Here is a 25,878-nt window from a genome sequence, read left to right as displayed (position 1 = left end):
TTTGTAAAAGAGGGACAAAGAAACTGTATCTGCCTCTGGTGTGACATGGATTTGATGACAGCGTTCCTTCTGTGTGAGAGAATTATGATTATGAGTTTCCTTTTGGGGGAGAAAGTGTGTGATTGTGTCGGGCATGACTGAGAATAGATGGAGTTTCATGGTTTTATAATTATAATTGATATTTCATTCAGGTATTCTCCCTTCATCTAGATTATAATGAAAATGACATATTTGTTAGATGTGTGTGTGCGTGCCTGAGCTCCTGTTTGTGCATGCATGTGTGTTACGATGGAGGCCAGAAGTAGCCCAGACTTAATTACCCGTCTCTCGCCAGACGCTGATTGCAAATCTATGTGTCCTGATTAGAGGATTCGCAGTGTTTCCTCTCTCTGTCACACACACACACACACACACACACACACACACACACACACACACACACACACACATTCCAGAAGCACTTCTCAACTTTGGAGTGCTTTTCTGTGTCGTGAATAAACTAAATAAGAGCAAAGTGTTGTACCTGGATAAACTGGTATACATTTTTCAGATGTTAAGCATTTTCAAAGGATCTGTTTTTACTCAAAACACACATTAAATTCAGTCACTGCACTGTAAATGCCAAACACAGAAATGTAACAGTTAAACACCCAATTTTCTGGCTTTTTGGTCGGCTTTAAACAAACCCTGGTCCGCTTCCACGGATAATTCGAACTCTGGTGCGGACCAAACGAGCAAACCCTGGTCTGCTTGAAAACTGGGGGTCTCGGTTCATTTGCAAGTGAACCCTGGTGCAGTTCGCTTACAGTGGGAAATGCAAACGGACTATCCAGCAAACCAATGAGAGGAGGTCAACCAAAGAGAGGAAGTGATCTAGAGCGCAGCGCATTTTGGGTATGAAAAAACAAAGCCAACAGTGCAAACTGGGAGAAGCAGAGGTAAAAAAAGGAAAAGTTGAAATGTCTCGTGGGCAGACGTGGAGCAGTGAGGAGGTGCAGGCACTTATTGATATGTGGTCAGAGGACTATATATCGCAGTTGCTTGAGGCTACCCACAATGGATTTCTGTTTGCCAATTGATGAGTTGGGTTTTCTTCTTCCTTATGCTTTTTTTCTTCCTGGTCAGTGGTCATTTCGGGCAATACTGCCCCCAGTCTGCAAGTGTGAAATTTTTTGGTATTCCCTGCCCTATCGAACGGAGTCCCCAAGACTATCCTGGTGTGAATGCGCCCTAAAACACTCAGTGTTTGCAGCTAGTAGGGTTGGAAATCTCTAGTTTCATTGCGGTACAAGATTATATCAATTCTCTTGACAACAATATGATATTTGCTTATATCTCAAAGTCTGCCACAATAAGACTTTGATCAAGGGCCTGCGATCCATGTGAGACCCACATGCCCATTTCAGACAGTCTGCTACAGCATAAGCTGCCACTCCTTTCTTTTCTGCTTTTGTCTATACAAGATACACATAAAACAGCACATAGGATAAGTTAACGTTCTGACAGAGAGCCCTTTCTGGGAGTAATCTTTGTGTCTTTGTATAACTTCAAGAATATCTGACTAAAAGACCTGAAGGAAAACTTCTCCCAACAGCCACTAATATTGCCGTAGCGAGAAGTTAGCGGAGTGAGATGCCCGGCCAGGCACGTACATCATGTTTCCTGAGTATTTTGTCCCGTAATGGCTCTGTTTACGTACTGTATGGCATGTGTTTTGCCTATTAGTGAATAGCAAATAATCTTCATCTTACCTGCCATCATTTGCCTGTTGCTGTGTGCCGCTGACACAGAGTTTCAAAATAAAGGCTTATCCTAAAGATAATGATATGGATCGATGTTTTCACTTTGCATTATTCCGGCACCATTTCCGCAGGGTGTGTGTCAGCTCCGCCCCGCACCCTCAAGCATTCTGACCATACATGCCCGCACAATAGATTGAGTCCTCTCCTGTCCCACAGGAAAAAACACGTTACTTACTGTGATAATAAGAATGAAGAAAGTGAGAACTCAAGAAGATCAATGCCGAGAAAAATGGGAGAAATGGACTATCTACACATTAACGACAGGATAAGGACTACCACACTCTCTCCTCTTTTGGGAGATCTGTGTTACGTTTTCAAAAATGCAATAAAGAAAAAGTATCAATAAAAGAGTGAAGAAAGTGTACCTATTGGTAATGAGTAGCAAAAATACACTCTGGTGCATAATTACACTCATAATGTTATACCCTTTTTATATTTATCTTTTCATAAAAATTTTAATTATGCCATTATAACAGGAACTTCGGAAGTATGACTATATTCAGAATCGATGTGAACTGATGCAGTGATATTTTTGACAACACTAATTGCAGCTCCACAATATGCTGCCACTGCGCACGTGTTGTCATGTTTCTTTGCCGAGATGGAAAAACTAATTCCCCAGGGGCAGTTTGAACACACATTCACATGAATTGCCATGCACAGTTTAGAAAGCAATGTTGTGTTGCCTGACTTTTTGTTCAGATTTAATCTTTGAGCTGGTCCTTCTTGTATTTACCACATATTCTCTCTGTCCACGTGTGCGTGTGTGTGTAAGGCAGTTCTGTAAGATACATTATTCATCTAGAATCTATACAATCCTGTCAGCTGCCACCTACGTGTCATTTTACAGCAGATCTCTCAGACAGAATAATGACCGCCGCTCTGAGAAATAGAGGAGTGAGAGCAAGCATTTGAAGAAATAACGAGCAGAGGAATCCCATTCGATATCTCACAGCGGGGGCCCCGGCTCGACAGAGTTGTCATGGCGACGTGGATTCCGGTCGCTTGTTCAGTGTGTGTGTGTGTGTGTGTGTGTGCGTCTTTAACTCTTTCTCCCTGCATATTGTTGCAGTGAGATGACATGATTGAGACTGAGAGGGTGAGAAGCAATGCAATATTAAGAGAGACAGAGAGAACTTTTCATAGTCTTTAGTTTGCTCCTGAAAAGTACAAGGCACACTCAACCCAAGTGGAGAATTGGACAGGACCGACCCTCTGCTCATAGGTTTTCAAGTGGTGCCTATATGTACATTGATAAAGACTTCGCAAACTGATGTCATTCTAACTGTTGATACTGGCTGCTAAAAGATCCCCTTATTTCAGTATAAAAGTGATGGGGGGAAAAATCCACAGTCCTTGTTTTGTACAAAAATGTATTTATTTGTAAACATCTTTTTATTAGTTTATGTTGCCAGAAAACAATATATATATATAGAGTTTTGACATAATGAAACTTACTGGAACAGTGTGTAGTTCAGTGGCGTCTAGTGCTGAGGATTGTAGATTGCAACCAGCTGAAAGTGCACCTAAAACACAACAACTCATGTTTTCAGGTAATTATTCAATTTCTGCTAATATATCCCTCTAAATCCTATACACTGGACCTTTAAATTGATTAATGGTGTATTGTGTGTGTACATATTGTTACCTAGCATGAATATATTATACAAACATATATACTTTAACAGAAATTGGCATGTATGCACAAGCAGATGCAGATGTACACCTGCACGTATGTACACAAGACCTAAATCCATATACGTCACACGCACACATGCAAAAATCCTTATCGCCGTACCCAATTGAGCCCGCCTGATGTTATTCAGAGAGCAGAAATTATTCAGAAGCAAAAATATGTTGAAAAGTTGAAGTTAATTTGAGGCTTCAGCAGTCTGAGTAAATCATATCAAGTGGATATCTTCCAGAGTTTCAACAAGTTTTTTTGTCACTTTCCCTCCACCGCAGCTAGGCAGAGAAACTGTGCAGGGTTTTTATACTGAAAATATTGCAACCTTAATGTCATCAAATCACTCTCTGGAAGGTGTTTGAGTTTAACTATAAAATAGCATAAAATGACAGGTCTTAATGGTCTTGATCATGAATTGCTGATCTGAAATAATGTTGTGTTTAGTTCTGAATTAATACTGGTGATGTCTGCAGCTTGTGTGGCTGCTACGCTGACAACCCAAGCAGCTCATTATTTTTAATTAGCTCTATCTCTTTGTGTCCATTTTGTACTTTGATACACATCGCGCTGTGTGTCAACAACTGTTTGCGCTGCTCATCGAGCAAAGATGGACCACAGAGGAAGAGCAGGAGAGCATGTAAAAGAGCTCCTCGCTGAAAGGTGAAGAGCAGGAATCTGAGAGAGCTGTTAAATGATTTTGTTGAATTGTCAGAATTAGATGAAGTGGATAGAGTCAAGTGTGAATATTGAGCATAAATAACCACTATTTTGCCAACATGTTGTTGTTTTTTTTTAAATTCATTGTTGTGGTTAGCAGTCACGTGTTTCTCCTTCACACCTGCATCTCATGCCCCACTTTAACTTGTGATGTAATCCAATATTCATGTAGTCAATTGTTGTTGCATGTGCCGTAGATGTCACAATAAGCTACAAGGCATCAAAATGGTTTCTGAGGCACTACATTTGCCTAAATTCAAAGTTTGTGCTGAAAAATGTTCTCAGTAAAGCTCTCTCCGGGCGTCATTAGTGTTATAGAACTAGAAAAGGTCAGTTTTATTTATTTGGCTCATGCACATATACTTCCATCTGGATGGTAAAATATTTTATGAGAGGATGTTAATAATCCAAGGGGGTACGCCTGGGAAAATATTTCATGTAATTTCCCAGCAGCAGAACAGGCAAATCTACTTAAAGTAATCATTACAAAGAGTTATTCGCACTACTTAATGATATAAATACCTGGTGTTTGTGTGTCAATAATATTAGCTACACGCAGTATATCAGTCTTGCCATATTGAGTTTGTGCTCTCTGATTGTATTTGCTGCTTTAGGCAGGTGAATAAGGTCACTTTCTGTCATTCTTCCTGGTGTTTGTTTATCTACTCCGTCCTCATTAGTGTCAATCAGTCCTCCTCTGAATATCTTTTAATCATTCTACACACATAATGCAAACAAATCCTCATTTCCCCGTGCTGTCTGCAAATAAAATGAAATGAGAAAAAGTCTCCTCTCTCCCCAAGGTGCTATTTTAGTTTCATATCCCATCCTACGATTTCTGAGGAAAGGGGTATTGCTGTTAGAATATAAGCCAAGCATCAGTTCCAGGATCTATTTCATTTTGTCTGCCATTTCAAAAGCACTTCCCCCCCAGTTCCCAGTGCAGGAGTAAAAGGAGACTTGAATTACATTCACGCAGAGGTCCTCAACCCCAATTCTGCACTGTTTAAATGACTGCCTGAGTGGATTTGTGCCAGGTGGGTCTCTCAGAGCAGAGCTCATCAGACAACCGGCCCCTTTGTCGGATTGGAAGACCTCTCAAAAGTCAAGTCAAATTATGTTATGCTGCTGTTTCTCCCACACAGACAGCTTCCTTTTTAAGGAGCTATATGAGACATGGAGAGCGTTTAAGGGCAAGTGTGTCCATTCTTTGAAGTTCATGTTATTCCTGTGGTCTAAGACAGTCTAAGAAATATGTGTATATCCAAAAACTAGAGTGTTAAAACTCCAATTTGTGATGTCATAAGGTATAAAGTCTGAAGCTGCTCTACAGGTGAAAGATAGCTGACACTGAGAGCACCCAGGGGAATGATCTGAGTATATGGGCACATTTTCTGTTTCAGGACTGAGAACACTACAATAGAATAAAGATCATTTGGGTTTAAAAAAGGAACTAAAGGGCCACAAATTCATTCTACCGTTCATTGTCAATAGAGCAGCTCCACACTTTGGCCCAATCCCAATACCTCCCCCTTGGCCCTACCCCTAGCCCTTGGCCCTACCCCTAGCCCTTGCCCACTACCCCTTGGCCCTCGAAATGAAGCAACGAGGGGTAGGGGTTAAAATCTTTCCCTAGGAACTGGGACACCACTCACTACATCACTGTGTCGGTTACATTCACGCATACGTAACTATTTTAAACAGGAAGCTGCAAGCCATCTACATTTCCAACCGGCATCTACAATGGAGTCTCCAGTTGAGTTCATCCTACCGATCGCGTTTGCATTATTCATCATGCTTCGTTTGATGAACGACAGACGACGGGGGACTTCTGCTAGCTAGCTAACCAGCTAACATTACGAGGCAGCATAGTTATACTAGCTGGCGTGTTATCGTAATGTGAAAAATCTGACAATTTGGCAGAACAGGACAGATGACAGACGCCAGATAGTGCGAGCTAGCTAGCTAGTGACGGTAACGTTAGCTATGTATGAACTTTTTTCCCCATCTCTTGCTCGGTGGTAGCCATGGCGACGTCTACCCCTTGCTGGCAAGTCAGCATCTGAAATCCCTCGCTCCAAAGGGCTAGTTTCATACCCACTACCCCTTGTTATGCTCCCTACCCCTACACGCAAAAAGGAATTGGGACACCACTACCCCTCGAGGGGACGTGCAAATGTAGGGGTAGGGCCAAGGGGTAGGGCTAAGGGGGGTATTGGGATGAGCCCTTTATACTCACAAGTCTGACACTTATTTTTTGTGGTTTCTGGCTTTGAGAGGGATTTGCTTTTATTCACACTTTTCTGCACCATGGAAATAACATATTGGAACTATTAATTTAGGTGGTGCTCCCCTCTGATGTTGCAGTAAACACTATTTGCTTTGTAAAGATATAGTGGAGTCATGGTGTCCTAAACACAGAATGAATTTACACTACCTCTGTGTGTGTGTGTGTTGTAGTCAGAGCTTCTCTGTGATTTGTGTGAGTATGACTGGTTACAGAAGAAAGGATGAATGTCAGAAACTAAACAGTCTGACTCTGTCTACTTCCTAATGGACTTAAGGAAACATTGCAGTTGTAGACAGTGTAACCAGTCAGGTCTGTGAGTGTGTTTGTACGGGAGGAGGAGGTGCTAGTGACATCACTGGGTTCACCTATAAGACCATGGTGTTTATTCAGAGAAAGTGCTTACACATCACACCTCCTATCCACACCTTCACCACAGCTGCCACGCTACACACACACACACACACACACACACACACACACACACACACACACACAAACACAAACACCTCCTGCTCAACAGTGTTCCTTTTGTATCTTGGAAATGTTTTAGGCTATGTGAAGTAGTAAAACTTTCCATGAGATTTGTTCCTGACCTGAGTCTAAACATGTCCTCATGAATGTGACATTTCCAGTAGCTCTTACTTCACATTTAAGGCTGCTGGATCCAAATATAGATCAGCAAGTGTAATATCCATATAGGGACAGCAGAGAAATGTCATCTAAGGTTGGTAATTCCGGTCAGGAAATATGAGATACCGTCTAGTTTTTCCACAATGTCATGACCTCGATCGCAGAGAACAGCCGAGAATACATGTAGAGTTAACTATATGTCATGCCACATGCATTCACCATATGATTGTGACCTCTTAACCCTTTGTTGTGTCTTTTGTGTACATACAGAGGCATTCCAGGGAAGAAATGTGGGACCATTATTGTGAAAGCTGAGGAGCTGAACAACTGCAGGGTAAGGATGGATGTACACCCCCTGAACATTTTTCCAATGTCTGTTATGTTTCTTTATCTTTTCTGTTTCAATTTCTACTCTGTGTTTGTCTAACTGCTCCTTTTTCTGGCAGGACATTTGTATGGGTTTGGATTTAAGGCACAATAGCTATGGGAATATGCGTTTGAATTTTGAGTGTACATCTGTCTGTAGACTTGAGAAAAAGTTCAGATGGTGTAAGAGGCTAGGGCCCTTTCTTTGAATAATTTATTATTATTATTATATAATTTATACTAATAATAAAATAATTATTATTTCGGCTACATGTATCGGCAACCTTATTCTTTCAGTCATTACCCAGAGCTCATGGCCATAGGTGAGGGTTGGGACGTAGATGGACCAGTAAATCGAAAGCTTTGCCTTCTGGCTCAGCTCCCTCTTCACCATGACGGTTCAGCACAGTGCCCGCATCACTGCGGATGCCGCACCAAACTGCCAATCCATCTCACGCTACATTCTACCCTCACTCGTGAACAAGACCCCGAGATACTTGAACTCCCTCGCTTGAGGCAGTAACTCTCCCCCAACCTAGAGGGGACAATCCACCTTTTTCCGGCAGAGAACCATGGCCTCAGACTTGGAGGTGCTGACTCTTATCCGAATCACTTCAGACTCGGCTGCAAACTGATCTCAGTGCATGCTGGAGGTCTTGGTGTGATGAAGCCAACAGAACCACATCATCTGCAAAAAGCAGAGATGTAAACATTCTTAAATTTCATTAAATTTTTTGTTAACAGTAAAATAACTATTAACTAAAGCCTAAATGACCATCAATTTATCTATGATGGTAATGATGAAGTGTGACCGATTAATTGATTAGTTGTTAAGTATTAGATTAATGGCCAACTAATTTGACAATTGATTAATCGGTTTGAGTAATTTTTAATGAGAAAAACAGTCAAAAATCTCTGACTCCAGCTTCCTATTTGTAAATACTTTCTGGTTTCTTTTCTCCTCTTTGACAGTAAACTGAATATCTTTTGGTTGTGGACAAAACAAGACATCTGAGAACGTCACCTTGGGCTTTGGAAAACACAGATCAACCTTTTTCACACTTTCTCTACATTGTCTGGCATTTTATAGACTAAACAGCTTATCAGTTAATCAAGAAAATAATCGTTAGTCGCAGCCCTCAACTGTATTTTTCTCTTCTCTTTTTGTAGCCCTACTTATTTTTCATTTTTTATCACCAGCCTCCTATTTTTTTGGCCTCAGTGCACATTTAATCATTTTTGTGGCGTCACAGTAAAGCAGGAAAACACATTCTTTTTAGTCAACAATGAAAAAGAAGAGAGATTTTTGATATAGTCTGTCATTATCAAAGAAAGAGGACTTTTTCTGAACTGTTTTGCTTTTGCATTCAACAGTATGAGTGTTTCTTAATGGTCACAAAATAACTGGACTACTGCTGGGTGGAAATGTGCACGTACAGTGTAAGAGCCATGTGTATTTTATTCAGTTTTCTTTTTCTGTCTCTACTCATCAGGAATCAGTGATGATGCAGTTCTGCGGGAACAAGCTGGACAAAAAGGATTTCTTTGGCAAATCCGACCCCTTCCTGGTCTTCCACAGGAGCAATGAGGATGGCACGTGAGTCCCCCTCCCCCTTCCTCCTTCACTCTCCCTCCATCTTCCATTCTCCCCTTTTATGTTTTGTTTAATTCGTCCCCGCATCCAAAGAAAATTGGTTTCATCGATTCTGCCTCAGATCAAAAGCAGCAATGCCTCTTTAAGCACATGTGTGAATGATGTGTGGAAATGTTTGTGTATGACGTGTGTGTGGAAGCAGGAGGCATTCAAGTGCAGCGCTGTGGTATGTTTACATGTGTGTGTGTACGTGTGTGTGTGTGTGTGTGTGTGTGTGTGTATGTGAGTGTTCAATCCAGCGCTCTCTTTTCCATCCTGCAGTGTGTGACAAGTCCGATAAGACCTTCTGCTCTGCGGGCAGAAGATACCAAGTCCACCTGCTCGCCAAGAGACTAATGAAATTACCTCTTTGCAGTGTGTGTTTGTGTGTGTATGTGTGTGTCAGGGAAGTAGTCGAGCCTCCACAGCCCTCCTGTTTTTAATCTCAGTTAGTAGAAAGTCTCTTCTTTAACTCCATTCCCTTCTCTGTTTCCCCCCTCTCTCCCCACAAATCTTGTTTCTCTCCCTCCTCTCTTTTTCATTCCTGACTCTCGCCAGGTTTACCATCTGCCACAAGACAGAGGTGGTGAAGAACACATTGAACCCAGTGTGGCAGGCCTTTAAGATCCCTGTCCGGGCTCTCTGCAATGGCGATTATGACAGGTAAGTCCTTTTTTAGATTGTAGATATTATGGCAACTAAAAACCTACACAACCCTCTGAATCATTAGGGAGTTATTTTCAGTTTCAGACACAGTAAAAGTGTCGTACAAGGTAATATGCGCAGCTCTGGTGATATTATGTTCCTGCAGTTTCTACTGGCTTTTTCAGGCTGCTTTACACAAACAGTGACTACAGCCCTTTTTAAAAAGGAATTGTGCAAATTCGCAGGAAAGCCCAATCAGTCTTTTTTCAGCATTGGCAGTATAAAAACAAAATCGGGGAGTGCGCCAAAATGCAGCCTACCTACTTTTGTTTATACAGAATGCGTCTTTTTTGGGGCAATGGGGGGCGTGAGCAAGTAACACAATATGTAGCTCAGCGTGTGACGTAAACATTGACGTGGGAGGGAAGCCGCGGCTAGTCAGTTCTTTGGCGATTCTCTCGTAAGTCGGCCCGTCCCCATCCTTTGGCGGTAAATGGCCTCTTTGTTTGCGAGGGCAAGGAGGGCATGCAATTCCTTGTCTCCCCAGTTGCTCATCTTTACAGTGTCTGTCAGGTTTGCGTTTCCCTCTTGCTACTAGCTGCTCGCTAATTCCTGCTATCAGCTGTCTCCTGTTTATCCACCGCCAGTGGCTCGCACGTGCGGCATCATCAACAGCTCCATGCACAAGTCTTCAACAGCCCCTCCCATTGCGGAAGGCCGCCTTGTTCTGTTTAAACCAAAAAGGTTCCGCCAATATGGCTACCCTACGAGGCGGAAAATTGGGCATCTCCGATCAACTCGCCAATCCGGCTCTGTGTGTATAAACACTCGCAGCTTGCCGGCAAAACGGTCCAACATTCGCGGAAAATCTGGCAGTGTAAAAGAGGCTTACGTGTACATGCACAAAATAGTCTCGTTTTGGTCCTTACTAGAAAACTCTGCCTTCTCTCTCAGGCCTGGCAAAGAAATTCAGCCACAAATAAGGTTCCCTTTCTGACACAAAACTCAAATTGTTCCTGATCAACATAGATAGAGGTCATCTTACTGACTCCCTATGTCTTCATATACAGGACAGTAAAACAAGAAGTGAACCTCATTCTCAACCTCACCTAAATTACACAACGTTTGTTGTGTAATTTAGGTGAGGTTGAAGGTGAATTCTGAATTCTGTCTTCCCCTGGGGTGGCGTTAAACCCTCCAGTCTCTAAGGCTAATGTGCACACAGGGATCTTCCACACTGTTGCTATTCTTTATGAGACAGTTGGTGTGTGTTTCGTCTTCCAGCCAGAAATGTTGGCTTTACTTTTGGGCATGCATCTGTACCCCACAGCCTTACAAACTTTTGGCAAGTTGGTTTGTGTACAGCCTATCCATTACAATGCATAGAGCCGAGCGTAAACATGCAAGATGCATATTCAGAGTGCGCTGTATACAGGTCCAAAGAATGCTCCTAAAACCTGAATGATCCCACATATCCCACATGTAATAATCGGAAAATGCTACATTTGAAACAAGGCCTATTTAGGAATATCTAAATGGAATATGCGGTTAACATTACCCATGTAAAATCTGTCATATTGTCATATTCGGAATAATAGTAGATTATTAGTGTGCATGTGAACGTACCCACTGCCTGTGGCTCACCAGGGAGGTCTAACTCCTGCCGTATATTGAAAATGTTTTTTTTTTTAAATAAGAAACCCAAATATAAAGGAGATGCTGGACCACATAAACAGTTTATGCTCATGAATTCCTCCCTATGTCTGCAATATGTCTGTTTAGGCTGACTGGGATATAAACAGTGAGCCTGCTGACACTGTGTGCATCCAAACACACTCACTTACTGTATGCAGCCTTTTATTGTTCACCGTGCATTGGAGAGAATAATAAAATAAAAGGGAAAGAAGTGTTTTTGACAGTGGTGTATAACTGCAAGTGTTTGAGTTATAATTTCCCTGTGGGCCACTCATGTAAAAATATAGGCACTATATTTTGTAAGGCACTATGGAAAATAGCATCAATAGATTTCCATACAGCTTGAATGAAAAATGTATGAAGCTGTTTTCAGCTTCTAAGTATTATGCTATTATATTTGATGATTTGGCAGAAAGAAATTGCATATTATTTTGTTGCGTTGCCCCCAAAACAAAGCATGGATGTATGATTTTGCCATTTGGTTTTCCTCTGTAGATTTCTTCGACTGTCTTGTTTTCTACAAGGATAATTTAATCTAAGCCAGTACTTTAGTACATTCAATTGAAACCTGTGTGATGCATTCAGGGGTGTACAGTACTTCACAGGCTGTTTGGGAGAAAAGTAACATTATTTTCTGGTGGTCTTAGTTTATATTTAGTCGCTAGATTTCAGAGACAAGGGGCAGACTGCTTTAATCTTGTCATGTGACACTCATATGAACAAAGAGCCAGAAAGCAAAGTATTCTGAGGCACTGCATTTAGGCACACACACACACACACACACACACACACACACACACACACACACACACAGTCTCTCTGTTTGCTTTAATAGGTCTGTTATCGTAATTGCTCTTTTGTCACCTGAGTATGAATGTGATATGTGATTGTGTGGCTGCTTTGCGGATCGTTAGAGAGCAGGAGGAATAAACAGGAGATGAAACTGCGTTAAAATCAGCTAATTAAAAAAAAAAAAAAACTGGCAGCAATATGTATTTGGCTGGAGGCAGAAATTTATAATCCTGCTCTCGGAATCTGAGAAAAGATGTTTGTCTAAATGACAGGCGAGTAATGTCAGCGCTCACTGGGAGCAAACTAGGAGACAACTGGTAGGGGATCAGGTTAATGGGAATTCTGTCTGACTGACGCACAGCAGAACTATGATGAACTTTTCTGATCTGAAATAATACGTAACATGAACATAACATGATCATCTGCATGAGAGAGGGTCATTGTGGTGAGCCAGGAGCTGTCAGTGGAACTTGCTGTTATTGATTCAGTGACTGACAGGAGCCTTGCTGCTAGTTCCTACTTATTTTAAAAGGACTGGCAGTAAATTCTGCTGCTTCTCTGCAAATATTCTTTTTTGGTCAAATACAATTCTACAAGTTAGTAATTTTCTAAATATTTCCCCCAAATTCCTTGCATGTAAAGTACTTTGATACTATTGAAAAAATAGGAATTAGTAGGATGCAACAGTGAGGCTTACGTAATTGCCAAGGGCAGGAGTGTCCATATTTTTTTGAATGGGAGAGATTAAATAATGTGAAGATACTTTGGGGCCATCTGCTTCTTGTATCAAATGGGCGATTGAAATAAAAATCACTAACGAGACAAACAAAACTGTCTCATTTTTCAGTGAAAATGTGTTTTAACTTTTGGCCACTCCTGAAAGCAGCTGTCTTTGCTGACGTCTGTTCGCTCCTGTGCTGTGGCCTTGTCTGCTACCTAGCAGGAAATATCTGCTGTTAGGTGACAGTTCCGTTTGCTTGTTTACAGTCTGTTTATGAAAAAAAAACAAAAACATTTGTTCCACTTGTGTAGCTCCTACTTGATGCATGTCTTGATACAAATTGTACAAAAGTCCGGCCATTGTAAGCGGAAGAGGAAAAATACAAAGTAAACTTGCTTGATTGATCAACTTTCCCCAACTTTTAGTGTGGTCTCATAGCTTTCCACAGTCATTGTATGGCAGCTCTCTACAGGCTGCGCTTTGCCACTGCTTGATGTGTTTTTGGCACAGGGAGTGAGCCGTCTCGCTTCCTTTTCATCTCTGTTGCACATGGGACAGGTAAAGACAAAGTTTATGAGCTGTACTACAAGTAACATTGTACATTTCCTGGAAATTTGAGTTTAATTTGTGTGGCATTAGAGGATGTGGGCAAAACTCAAACTTCGTGTTGTCTAGTTTGCCGCAAGTCTGAGAGCAAGGAAGATGAATCAGGGTTGTTTTTCAAATGCTAACTTTGGTCTTTGTTGTTATTTGATACCGGCTAATTAAAAAAAAAAAAAAAAAAAAAAAAGAAGAAGCAATTTGCATAGGGGCAGGTAAAAATTGACTTTAAGCAAGTAGATATCTGAGCCACTTTTCCAACTAGACAAGTGAAAAAAAAACACCTTAACTTTGAACCCTGATTAGCATTTAATTGAAATTGATTAATTCAAAGTGCACCAACTGAGCATTGCCTCTGCTTTCCCTTGAATTAGTACCAAATAACATGGTTCTTGGAGGTTATTAAAAAAAATCCGCAAAAACTATGGAACCTTTAAAAAATAGCGCTCTTACTTTTGTATTGCCTCTTAACATACATTTTACATGTGGCGTCTGTTTAACCTCAAACTGTGTTTCTGGCTCTTTAAATTATTCTGCATCCTGTCTTGTGGAGGGCACAGGATTTACTTTAGATCTCAGGAGAAGTCTGTGTGAGAACACAAATAAGTAGGTAAAAGTGTGTCTCTCTCATGTCAGCCATGTGTTTGGGTCCGTCTGCGGTGTCGACAGCAGCTGTGCGGTGAAAAAGGCCACAAAGAAGCAGATAATGGGGTTTAGCTTGGCTCAGCTTGCAGACAGCAGCATTGATCTGAAGTTAGGTCCAATAAGCTTATTAGAGGAGTTGAGACTTATCAATGTGGGACTCAGGAAGCTCACAGTGGACTGCACATACAGTACACACACACACACACACACACACACACACATACAGACACATTGAATCCGTCTCTCTGCAGCCTGGGAGAGGAGATAAGAAGGAGCTCAAGCTGGCAAACAATAGAGAACTGTGTGTTTCTGCTGATAGGTGCTCTGATGGATCCATGTTCACTCACTCACACACACACACAACCACACACACACATACACACACATGCAGTGAGACCACGAGATTAACAAGTGACGATATTGTCAATTTCCTGCCACCTCATCAAAGCTCAGTGAGGGGATGTTTCCTGCTGAGATGTAGCATAACACTGACTTAATAAGACACACGCCCATAAACACACACATGTACACCCACATTATGCAGACAGCTCTGCACACACCACTCTCTCTGGAGGAGAAAGTGTTAAGCCAACCAGGAGACACATTTATCCCCAGAGTGCCCATCACTCTCAGCCAGCCCATTCCCACTCCTCACCTTTATTGCTTCCTTTCCTCTAATGTGCATCTGGCTCTCTAAGCAGCTCTAAGGCGCATTAATGATGCCTTGTATTTCCACTTTTTCTCAGACTGAAAGACGAGGAGGATGTAAGAGTGCATTTTTGGCACAGGTTTTGAGTTTGGTGTCGTTTGTTTTAGAAAGCCGTCCAAACTCTTAAGCAGTTATACTAAGTTCAGAAGAAAGTCACACAAGATTTACAAAGTACAACAATCTGTTCACAAACTTCAATACAGACAAGTTTGAGCTGCCTCTGCTTCCTGCTGGCAAATATAATGCAGGACTTTGCTGACCACGCCCCCTAACTATGACTAGTCTCTATGAGCACTATATGATTCTGTCACCCCAACCATCATGAGTTGTTTTCACACCCTCTTCCCTTCCCCTTGTTCTCCCTCTCTCCTTCCCTCTCTCCAGAGTGTCCTTTGCTCTGCGTGTTTTAATTCAGTCTCTATTCTATTATCCATTCGCCTCACCCCTGTCACTCTCGACGGATCACTCTCCTGCTTTTGTACGAGAGAAATGACCCTCCTGTTGAAGATATTGGTAGATGGAGTGATAGCGAGCGTATCTGCCTCTTTCAGACTATCCTGTTTTTTCCCCCACATTTCCTTGTAAGCTATAATGGGATGCAGAAATAGATGTATTTGGAGATGAGGAGAGCACATTACCTGAGGCAAATACAGTGACAGGCAGACGGTGTGTAGGAATAAAGATAAGCTGCTGAATGGATCTTCAGCTTTTAAAGCCTCCATGACAACAGTGACAAAAGAGATTAGCATTCTTCTGATCAAGTTTTAGACACATCTGGGTGTAATTTGTAAATTAACAACTTGAGAAGACAGGCTTTTAGCTCTTTGATTATGAATGCATTAAGTCAGTTCAGTTGTGCTCTGCAGAAAAATGTAAATGTCCAACATCACCTTTCATTTTCTAAATATGATGCATGTTACAGCTAAACTTTAAAAAGCTTTAAAGAATATAAAAACTATAAATGGGTATCAGGAGAAACATCAATGGAATCATAATTCAGGAAATGAAAATAAATCTGTTTTTAATCTGATCTTCATCTCGTGTCTTTCCCAACAGAACGATTAAGGTTGAGGTGTACGACTGGGACAGAGACGGCAGGTAATTAATCTGTTTTATTTTATTCTTTGCAGCGTGCAGACATAACACTTTCCTGGACAGATGATGCTTACATCTGGTTCCACACCTGTTTGTTACTGCAGATATAAAAACAAAGCTTTGGGCTGCGTTCAGACAAACAACAGCACTGCATTGAAAAATGAAACCACCACAGGACAGTGTTTTTTGGGGCTGAGTAGTCCACTAGCACCCACTCGCCAAATCCTGGTAAAATATGCAAGTGGCTGGAAAATGCTTCACTCATTAGCCAAAAAATTAATAGCTGGAAAGATAAACATTTACAAGCGATTGGGCCGGTGGACAAAAAAGTACAATTTGCAATCAGGTGACACCACGACTGGCACAGATTCAAATAAGTTATTTTTTTGTTAAAGCAGCTAATGTGCTATGATGTAGGGGAAAGCCATTTGTCACAATTAATGACGTACATAAAGGTTTCTTCAGAACACATTTGCATTACCATTAAGTGATTTAATTTAGGGATGTCGGATGTCCCGATCCGATCCTCGGCACCGATCACGTTATTTTTACAAAATCGGAATCGTAATAAAAGATCGGAGGAATCAAAACAACAAAAATGGCCAGGTTTTTCATCTGTGTTGTTCATTGTTGCCTCCGCTTTCCAATGTATTGTAACCGAGCGTCCTTGGCTCGCCTAACAGTGCAGCTAATGAGCAATAAACGGACAGGAGTCGAGATAACAGGTTCAGCGGCCACCACTTTTCTCTTTATTCCGAGCAACACAGCCACACCTAACAGCGGAACCTCACCTACCACAGCCCTATGGCAACTCTGTAGGGGCAATTTGTTTACAATTTAGAATTTGTTTACATTTTGTGCTGCTGAACCACTGATAAGCTTTTTGGATACTATTTAAATAAAAAAACAAACCTCATGGGACAACTTGGAGGCGTTCTTTTTTTTTCTTTCTTAATGCTTTGCAAAGTATCGGATCGGACAGAGTATCGGACTCGGTTTCAAAATAAAGGACTCTGTATCGGATCGGATGCAAAAGAAATGTGATCGGGACATCCCTAATTATTAATTTTCAGAAGAAAAAAGGAGCAAAGGAAGAGGCTTCTCAACTCTGACAAAAATTGAGAGTTGAGACTTGAATTTGATCACTGAAACAAATTTCTGAAGTTGTGCAGGCTCATTTATAAGCCAATGAAGTTTTCTTTTGGATCTCATTGTTGTCTCAAGAGCTCATTATTTCAGACAAATAAAGATTACTGCAGTGACAGTGGAAAAAGAGCATTTTAAAATCTTAAATTAGGACAAGGCTGAGACAAGAGGACTGCGGGAATGTGTGATATTCCCTGAACTCAGAATTTCCACAATTTAAGTCATTAAAGGAAATGGCCACTTTAGAATGAAAATACAGACAGTACTTACTGACCCTCATGCCAACAAGAAGTCCAGTGTAGTTTTTTAATCCACAAAACTCGTTCGGGGTATCGGAGGATAACAGCTAGCCAGAATAACGGCTACACTTGAAGTGCATGGAATCCACATTTTGAAAATGTAATAACGCGCGAGAAAATGTATGTACGCATGAGAACTAGCACCACCACTAGCCATCAGCTAGTCTCGCACGAGTTGCCATGTAAACACGGCACTCCTGCAGGGCAGGCTAACTGACCACAGTGAGAAATGATGCTATAAAAGTGGAGTAAATTACGTCTTTTCAAGTCAGTTTTGCATGCCAGCTTCAGGGCACTTGGATTACAACGGACGAGCTGTTGTGACGTTTTTGAAATGCATTAGCAGAGTTTTATTACATTTTCAAAATGTGGGTTCCATGCACTTCAAGTGTAGCCGTTATTCTGGCTAGCTGTTATCCTCTGATACCCCGAACAAATTTTGTGGATTAAAAAACTACACTGGACTTCTTGTCGGCATGAGGGTCAGTAAGTACTGTCTGTATTTTCATTCTAAAGTGGCCATTTCCTTTAATTTACAAGAAAACAACCCTGAATTTGCAATAGCTGCAACCTCCATGCCAAAATTCACCCTATAAGGGCAAAAATGTAACTGCTAAATAGTAGGAAAACTTTTGTAGACTGACCAAATGACTAACTACATGAGATATAGAGCTGCTGGTTGCAGCTAAAAACTTGGATATTCTCAGATTATGAAAAATAATTTGCAAGAAAAGAATTCATAAATTCTCTGACATTAAAGTCACAGATTTATTAGAAACAATTCTGCAAAATGGTGTTTTTCTTTTTTGAGGAACCACATTGCTTCATTTTGTACTTTTCATCTTTAATTTTAGTTTTTTCTTTCCTTATAAATTTATGACGATTTTTCTCTGAATCTTTTCTCATTATATTATAAACCTCTGCGCAGCATTGTACATCTGATGACTTCTCAGACTTGTGGATCTATTACTCCAACTGGACCTCCTGGATCAGATATTCAGTGTCTCAGTACCTGAAGCAACTCCCTGCACGCTCTTTTAAAGCAGGGCTGTTTTCAGTCTGAGCACCCACTTACAGTAGTTTGACAAAAAATAACAATTACTTAAACAAAATAATACAAGTAAGATGATACTTTATAGTTGTCAACACCTGTTCTGTTTGTTCAGACTGTTTTTAAATGTTATAGTTTTTGGTTATAATATTGTGAAGATAGCAGCAATGATAACCTCAATACAGTAATACATTCCTTTACTTCTTATCCTCTTATCTGATGTTAAGAATCAACACGTTGGCTTCCTGTGTGCCACTTATCTAATCCAAGTCACACATAATTAACACTAGTCTGTGTTTTCAGTAGGTAAGGAAGCTGTGTGCAGGATATTCACAGATTGACTGCTTAATGATGAGTCTGGATTCTGGCTGCTGACAGTCAGACAGAAAGACAGAGGACTGACATTTGTCAAGCTGTAGCTGAAAAGGGAGTTATTTCTCTCTTCTCTATGCTTTGCAATCTGTTCAGTGTCACTGTCAATCTGATAGACGGAACACAATGACATTTTGGTGTAATGTTTTTCACTGGGACGGAAAACAGTTTTTAATAAGCTGTTTGGTTGAACTGAGCTCCAGCATTCTGCTTAACTATTGTTCATGTATATGAAAATGTTTTTCTTCATCGTCGTGGCTCTCACTTTTTAAGTTACATAAGTTGGTATTGTCACTACATTGTGGTCTGTATGTGCTTTCTTGAGCAATCAAACAGAATATATTGTCAAACACTACTTTTAACATATTCCTTTTGTTCTTGCTCTGTGTCTTCCTCGCTTCTCTCTGTAGTCACGACTTTATTGGAGAATTCAGCACCAGCTACAGGGAACTATCCAGAGGGCAGAGCCAGTTTAACGTCTACGAGGTGAGTTTGTGTGTGTGTGTAAGATATTCTCATCTCCAGACCAGTGGCCAGGTCAGCAGGTCACTCACACACACAGTTATTGGACTAATATACCATTTGGTTTTCCATCTGGAACTTGTTTTATTAAAGTTAATTCATCGTAAACCTGGCCTGCCCTACTCAACAAAATAAATAATATATTAAAAAATCATAAAGTTGTTACTCAGCTAAAGAAAACAAGTCTTAATATTAGTTTCTATGGAGAACTACTTGACTTTAGCTTGAGGCAGTCGGAGCTTAAGTGAATAAAAACATTATGGATCATGTCCATGTTTCTATGATAATGTCACTTTGTATAGAAACAGACACAAACCAGATGCTTGAACATGAGACGGGGACCAAAAGAAAATCATAATTGACTTATCTGTGTGTTAGCCTTCATGTTTCTTCAGATTGATTCACATCATTGTGGATGACCACAAGATAAAAGTTCCCATTCTCTTTGCAACATAGGGCTTTGATGCGACTAACTCGTTTCATTTCCTACACAGTATCTAAAAGTGATGGCGACATTCTTTTGTTGCCCCCACACAACAGGAAGCGGGCCGAGGGCTGACTGCTAATGATGTGCGGTTCAGAGTTTTTTGATACGGACTCGTTAAAAGCCAACTGTATACATGACAGTGGCCACATTGTCTGGACTGTGGACTGAGTCAAGGACAGAGACAATACAGCAGCAGCGCTTTACGAGATGTTTGTTTCAGAGAGACAGAGAGACAGACGGATATATTTACTACATATCTTTATTGCAAATAGTTTCTCTTTACATGTAATACAAAAAAAAACAACTTTCTGATTGATCAGTGTTCCACACATGGTGTGGTTTCAGACTTAGTCAAAAATCAAACTAAATAGAGAGATGAAAAGTAGGCTACAGTATGAGGATGTGGTAATATATCTATTTATTTGCTATATGTAAACGCTAATCCTGGTACAGGGTCGTGGGGGGGCTGGAGCCTATCGAGGTTGGGTTCACCCTGCACAGGTTGCCAGACTATCACAGAGCAGACACATAGAGACAGACAACCATTCACACCCATGGGCAATTTAGTCACCAGTTAACCTGACCTGCATGTCTTTGGACTGTGGGAGGAAGCTGGAGAACACGGAGAAAACCCACGCTGACATGAGGAGAAAAGGAAAATTCCATACGGAGGGCCCCCAGCTGGCTGGTGGATTCGAGCATGCAACCCTCTTGATGTGAGGCGGCAGTGCTAACCACTGCTGCCCCTGTGGAAATATATTTCATATGGAATCAATTTGATGCTTTGAAGGCACAACAGTTGCCTTGCCAATGAATTTTAAGTTAGAAATTACATTTGCCGGATTTCATGTGACTTTCCGTATAAACCGCTGCCATTTCCAGTCTTCTACCTGAATACAGATACAGAGACAGATAATGTTGTCTATGTACACCTCTAGTGCCTACATTACCCACAATGCAATTTGACTGTAGATAGTTTGGTTGGAGAGTTGGGTGTATTATGCTAGCATGGCTAAGTCTTAAAAAAGTTAGGAAAATATGCTAAAATTTGTGAAGAATCATGAAAAAAAACATTAAATATTATGATTTAAATATACCCCCCATATTCTGACATGTTAAACTGTATTTTTTCTATCAAGAATAATCAATGATTAAGACGACGAGCTTTCATAAGACTTAGTTGATGCCAATCTAAATCGTAACCCTCATTTTTGCTCTCTCACACACATACACACACAGACAGACAGTTATGATGGATCGCTGGCTTATCTTTCTCCCAGGAAGAGTCAACACCTCTTGATTAACAGAGCACCACACAGAGAGCGGAGAGCACACGGGGGACTGTCATTTTAAACAGCTGCTGTTCGCCTAATAGTGCTCAGATGTGCATTTGCACAAAGGTGCACACAGTGGTACATTGACTGGTGTGTGAGGACAGCACATGATAGAAATGCAGAGACATACACACAGTTAAAGTAATTTTGCGACTTCTGACCCTGGTCTCCAACTTAAAGAGAGGATGGCTTTGCATTGTAAAAAAGTACTGTGTGTGTGTGTGTGTGTGTGTGTGTGTGTGTGTATGTGTTGCAATCACAATTCAATCATTGGACCTCGCCTCCAGAGGCAGACGTGTCCTTGTGTGCACCCATTGCAATGTGAACCAAGGAGAAATGCATAAATCCACACATTTGTATGTTGTTTCCTTCAGGTCCTTTGTTTCAGTTTAACCTTGGTTCACTTTAATCAGACCGTAAACTGATTTAACTGCTCAACTTCAGTGTTCGGGATTCAACAGGGGTCTCAGGTCTGTTTTCTGGCTATCCCAACATCACAGGAGCCTTTGTGTGTCTTGATGAGCTCAAGTTGTGAGAGGAAATTAATTGAGGCCCACAGCTGAAAAACGTCTCTTTTCTAATCTGCTGACAAAAACAACAGGTTCTCAAAGCAAGAAGTAAAGCTTGTTTAGATGCGTGGGAGTCGTGTCTCATCCAGTCAAGGTTGGCTGTGCACTCACTTTGTGTCCTGTTACATATTCATGACGACAAACCGCTCGGTTTAGAGGCATAATCCACCTCTGGATTTAGCTGCTCCTCTGGATATTTTGGGCTATAAGTGCATTGCTCAAAGGCATATTCATGGTGGTTGCTGGTTTAGACATAATATTTGAGGGTGGAGAGTGAGCGTGAGGTGTACAAACTATCCTGTATATGACTTCAGTTGCCACACATATGTATATAAATATTTCAGGTTCAAATTTTCCACGCAGCGTGATTGATGTAGCATTGGCAGCATTTAATGAATCTGAGTCAGATTCTATTGTTGCGTGAAGGGATAGTTCGGATTTTATGAAGTGGGGTTGCATGAGGTACTTACCCATAGTTAGTGTATTACCTACAGTAGACAAGCAAATTTAGGCTGCCATAAACAGCTTAATGATGGGGTCTATTATGCTTGTTTTTTGATTAAAATGTGGACTGTGTCAGAATATTAACATTTCTGATGATGCCATTTGCACATTACATTTCGATCAGGTGAGACTTTTTTAGACCCCAAAGAGATGGTATGAATTAAGGAGGGTGATGAATCCATAATTGAATAGGGAATAGGGAAGTGACGATGATCTTGATTAGTCAAGGAATGAGCCTTTGTTGAGCTGGTCCTGGACTCTGGATATGATGGCTGGAGGTGAACGGGGTGGAGGAGGGTGCGAAGATTCTGCCTAAAATGACAGCTGACAGCAGCAGAAGAGAGAGCCGATTTAAAATTTCGCAGTAGTATCCTGATTGGCTGATAGAGATTGTGGCAAAGTTTGATCGCATAACTAGATGAGTGAACAGCCAGTCAGCTGATTATAGGAAGCAATGGCAATGGGATGGAGAGAATTGTGAATGCATGAGCACAAAGAAAGTCTTCCTGATTGAACTTACGCTGAGCTTCATGTGTTGGCTGTTTTTGCTTGAGCTGGATGCCTCATGTCTCAGCTAATTGTAGCATTTTAACTACTTTTGGAGACATGAAAATACTGCATTGTTACATCAAGCAGTAAATGCTTCATGTTTGACAGACTAGCTCCATAAAAAGAATAAATATGTTCCAGTGCACTGCCACAATCTACTGCAGTATGTTCAATATATCTGTAAACTATATTAAACATTTTCAAGTCAGTAACAGGCTCACCCACATATATTAAAAAACAAAACCAAAAAAAAAACAGAAAATAAAGTGCGACCACAGCCTAAGGCCAACATAGCAAATGCTACTGTAATGTCAATATTGAAATGTCTGTATTGACACTGTGATACAGTGGCAGGAGCAGAGGGGCCTTTGTCTTTTTGTCCTTTTATTACTTGGTCATACACCACTTTGTGAGTACACTTGCTGGAACAAAGCCACCAAAACAAACTGGAGAGGCGACGTACTGTGACTCAATGTATTCAACTCGTGCTGAAACTCTGTTTGGACTTTGGGGGAAAGGGCTGAGTACATCCGCTGGGAAGGGGCGCGCTTGATTCACAAAATAAAAGACAAAATGGGAGCAACAGTGGCAGACTCATCATGCGGCACAAAATCGTTTTATCTCGATTATCTTGTATTGAAAATCGACGGAAGGCAAAATCGCAATTGAGCCAGCCTTAGATACTAGTGATGTAGATGGAAGTGCAGTAGGTCCAAACATTGTTTTCAGGAATTGATAAAAAGAATCAAAAAGCATTCTCCTTAAAGAGGTTATAATCAATATTTAAAATTATTTTTCAATTAAGTACAGAGAATTATGATCTGACTCTGCAGTTCCTCTCAGCTCTGTGGAACATTTTAGTGTCTTTCAGCTCTTTCTTCTGGTTTCTGGCCTGCAGCTTTACTGTACTATAACTCAATACTCTCATCAAGGTCATTTTGAAAACAGCAGGTGGCAGCTGTTTTTCAGTGATAAAGCGCTGAAAACCCACTCTGCCTGCCAAGCACCAAACAGCATACAATGTTAGCAGCTAGCTGGTGAATGTAGAGGAGCATTTTGCAGCAAAGGAGCCAGTTCTAAAGTGGTTCTCAAAACCCAGCCTTACAGTGTTATAACAAATGAAGGACTGAATGAATAAATGTTAAAATCACAGTAAAAAAAACCCTTTTCTTTTTCTAGGTGATAAATCCAAAGAAAAAAGGGAGGAAGAAAAAATACCTCAACTCTGGAACGGTGAGAAAATATCCCAATAATCATGAATCATTCTTTCCTTTGACACATAAGGCTGCACCGGCTGTTGAAATGCAATGCAGTGCTACAACAGATCCAGATGGGTACCTTTTTTCATACCGCTAACTGATTTGTTTTGTAATTGAACCAGTCAGAAAAAATAAGAACCCATATTTATCCCGTCAGAGGCAGCACCTGAAAGTGATTATCACTGACACGAAGCTGATTGTGGCCATATTGCTTACAGGTAACGCTGCTGTCATTCCTGGTGGACATTGAAGTCACCTTTCTGGACTACATCAAAGGAGGGTAGGTCAACGACCACACATTCATCCAGCACACACTGAGAGATGGAGGTTGTAGTCCCTTTAATGAGAAGTGACATGCTGAGTGTGCTGGTCCCTGTCTCGATAATAACCCCGTGGTGACTCAGTGTCTGCAATGTGCCAAAGATAATGATCCCTCAGTGTGAGTGAATGAGATGGAAAAGTGTACATTTGCATGTGAGAGAAGGACAGCGAAAGGTGGCGAGAGAAAGAGTCTGGCAGATGGGCTGACCTGAAGTCAAGTGCACAGGGCTCAGACTCATAAATGTGTGCATGTGTGTCTGTGCCCTTGTGTGTAATATTGGCCATGCCAGGTGCCATCCTGTGTGCTCCTGTGTGTCTAGGAGGGTTGACCCTGTGCAACCAGGCATGGCGTGAATGCTCTTCTGCACACTCTGCCTTCATTAAGCCTGATTTATGGTAGTGCGCTCGACACTTTTAATGAGTGGTGCTCGACAGAAATGACGTATTTTTGAAAGAAAGATGTGTCACTTGGCACTTCTTTCTGTCATGATGTGCACCTGTAGAATTTTGTTAAGTCGCGGACTCCTTAATATTTTTCGTGCAGTGTTATAAAGTTTGAACAGGCTCAGCGGGATGTTCAGTGTGGCATTTATGTAATATAATAAACAAGCTAACAGCGCTAACGACAGGTCGGAAATGTGCAACAGTATTTTTTGCCAACTCTACGCATCAAACAAAAGCCAGAGACTGTGTTGTATTAAGTTGCTGTGAGCTGTAAATTCACCACTTCTCAGCAGAAGAGAGACGATAATGTTATCTCAGAGTCTTACAGTGCAAAGCCTCCCTACCTCTGTGCTGCTGCCTCTGTGTCTGCAGTTGTCTTTACCAAAGAATAGCATGAAAGTCAAGAGCGCTCACTCTGCAGCTAAATCTGGGGACGAACATGTCCCCAAAAGTACGCCACGACTTGAAACAGTCTCAGCTGACTGAGGGAACTCGACGATTTGAATCTCTCACTGTCAGGGGGCAGCCCTATTGGGTTGTCACTATGAGCCATTTGCTGAAGTTTTGTGTATCTGGGCCTGAGCAACATCGGGCCAGATCCAGTTGACCAAATCATCAAAACGGAATATATTCTCCCTGTAGCTCCTTTGTTTGGTTCAATACTAGATGCACTGACCACCTCCCTTTCTTGCGCTCCTGTTGTCTTTTCAATAGAAGTAAGTTTGAAATCTCAATTAAGTCACTGATTTCATCAAATTCCTCCATTATCAAAATGCAAAAGGATACAGAGCAGCACAACAAAACACATGGCTGTCACAAGGAAACATATATACCCATTGGGAAGATATAATGTAACTAAACAAGCTGGCTGGAGGATAGCCTCTAGTTCCCATAGAGATGACTGAAAGCTTTTCGCAGAAGCATAATTATAAATGTCCCGCTGCTCTTTAATTTCGAGCGCCACTCATCAAAAGTGTCAAGCGCCCTACCATAA

The 25,878-nt window shown here is 41.1% G+C and overlaps 1 protein-coding gene across 2 annotated transcripts in view; it reads left to right on the top strand.

The window, feature by feature from the left end:
• Nucleotides 1–25,878, top strand: part of LOC126384666 (copine-8) — a 115,785-nt gene that overhangs the window by 59,639 nt on the left and 30,268 nt on the right. For both annotated transcript variants that reach the window (XM_050035836.1, XM_050035837.1), the window contains exons 7-13: nucleotides 7,397–7,460; nucleotides 8,986–9,089; nucleotides 9,684–9,788; nucleotides 15,989–16,030; nucleotides 19,306–19,381; nucleotides 24,040–24,093; nucleotides 24,338–24,399. In XM_050035836.1, coding sequence (XP_049891793.1) covers nucleotides 7,397–7,460; nucleotides 8,986–9,089; nucleotides 9,684–9,788; nucleotides 15,989–16,030; nucleotides 19,306–19,381; nucleotides 24,040–24,093; nucleotides 24,338–24,399 — 507 coding nt within the window. The remainder of the gene's footprint in view (nucleotides 1–7,396; nucleotides 7,461–8,985; nucleotides 9,090–9,683; nucleotides 9,789–15,988; nucleotides 16,031–19,305; nucleotides 19,382–24,039; nucleotides 24,094–24,337; nucleotides 24,400–25,878) is intronic.

The sequence above is a fragment of the Epinephelus moara genome, chromosome 23, assembly GCF_006386435.1.
Source record: "Epinephelus moara isolate mb chromosome 23, YSFRI_EMoa_1.0, whole genome shotgun sequence".
Taxonomy (NCBI): Eukaryota; Metazoa; Chordata; class Actinopteri; order Perciformes; family Serranidae; genus Epinephelus; species Epinephelus moara.
This window is presented reverse-complemented; position numbering and strand designations above follow the sequence as displayed.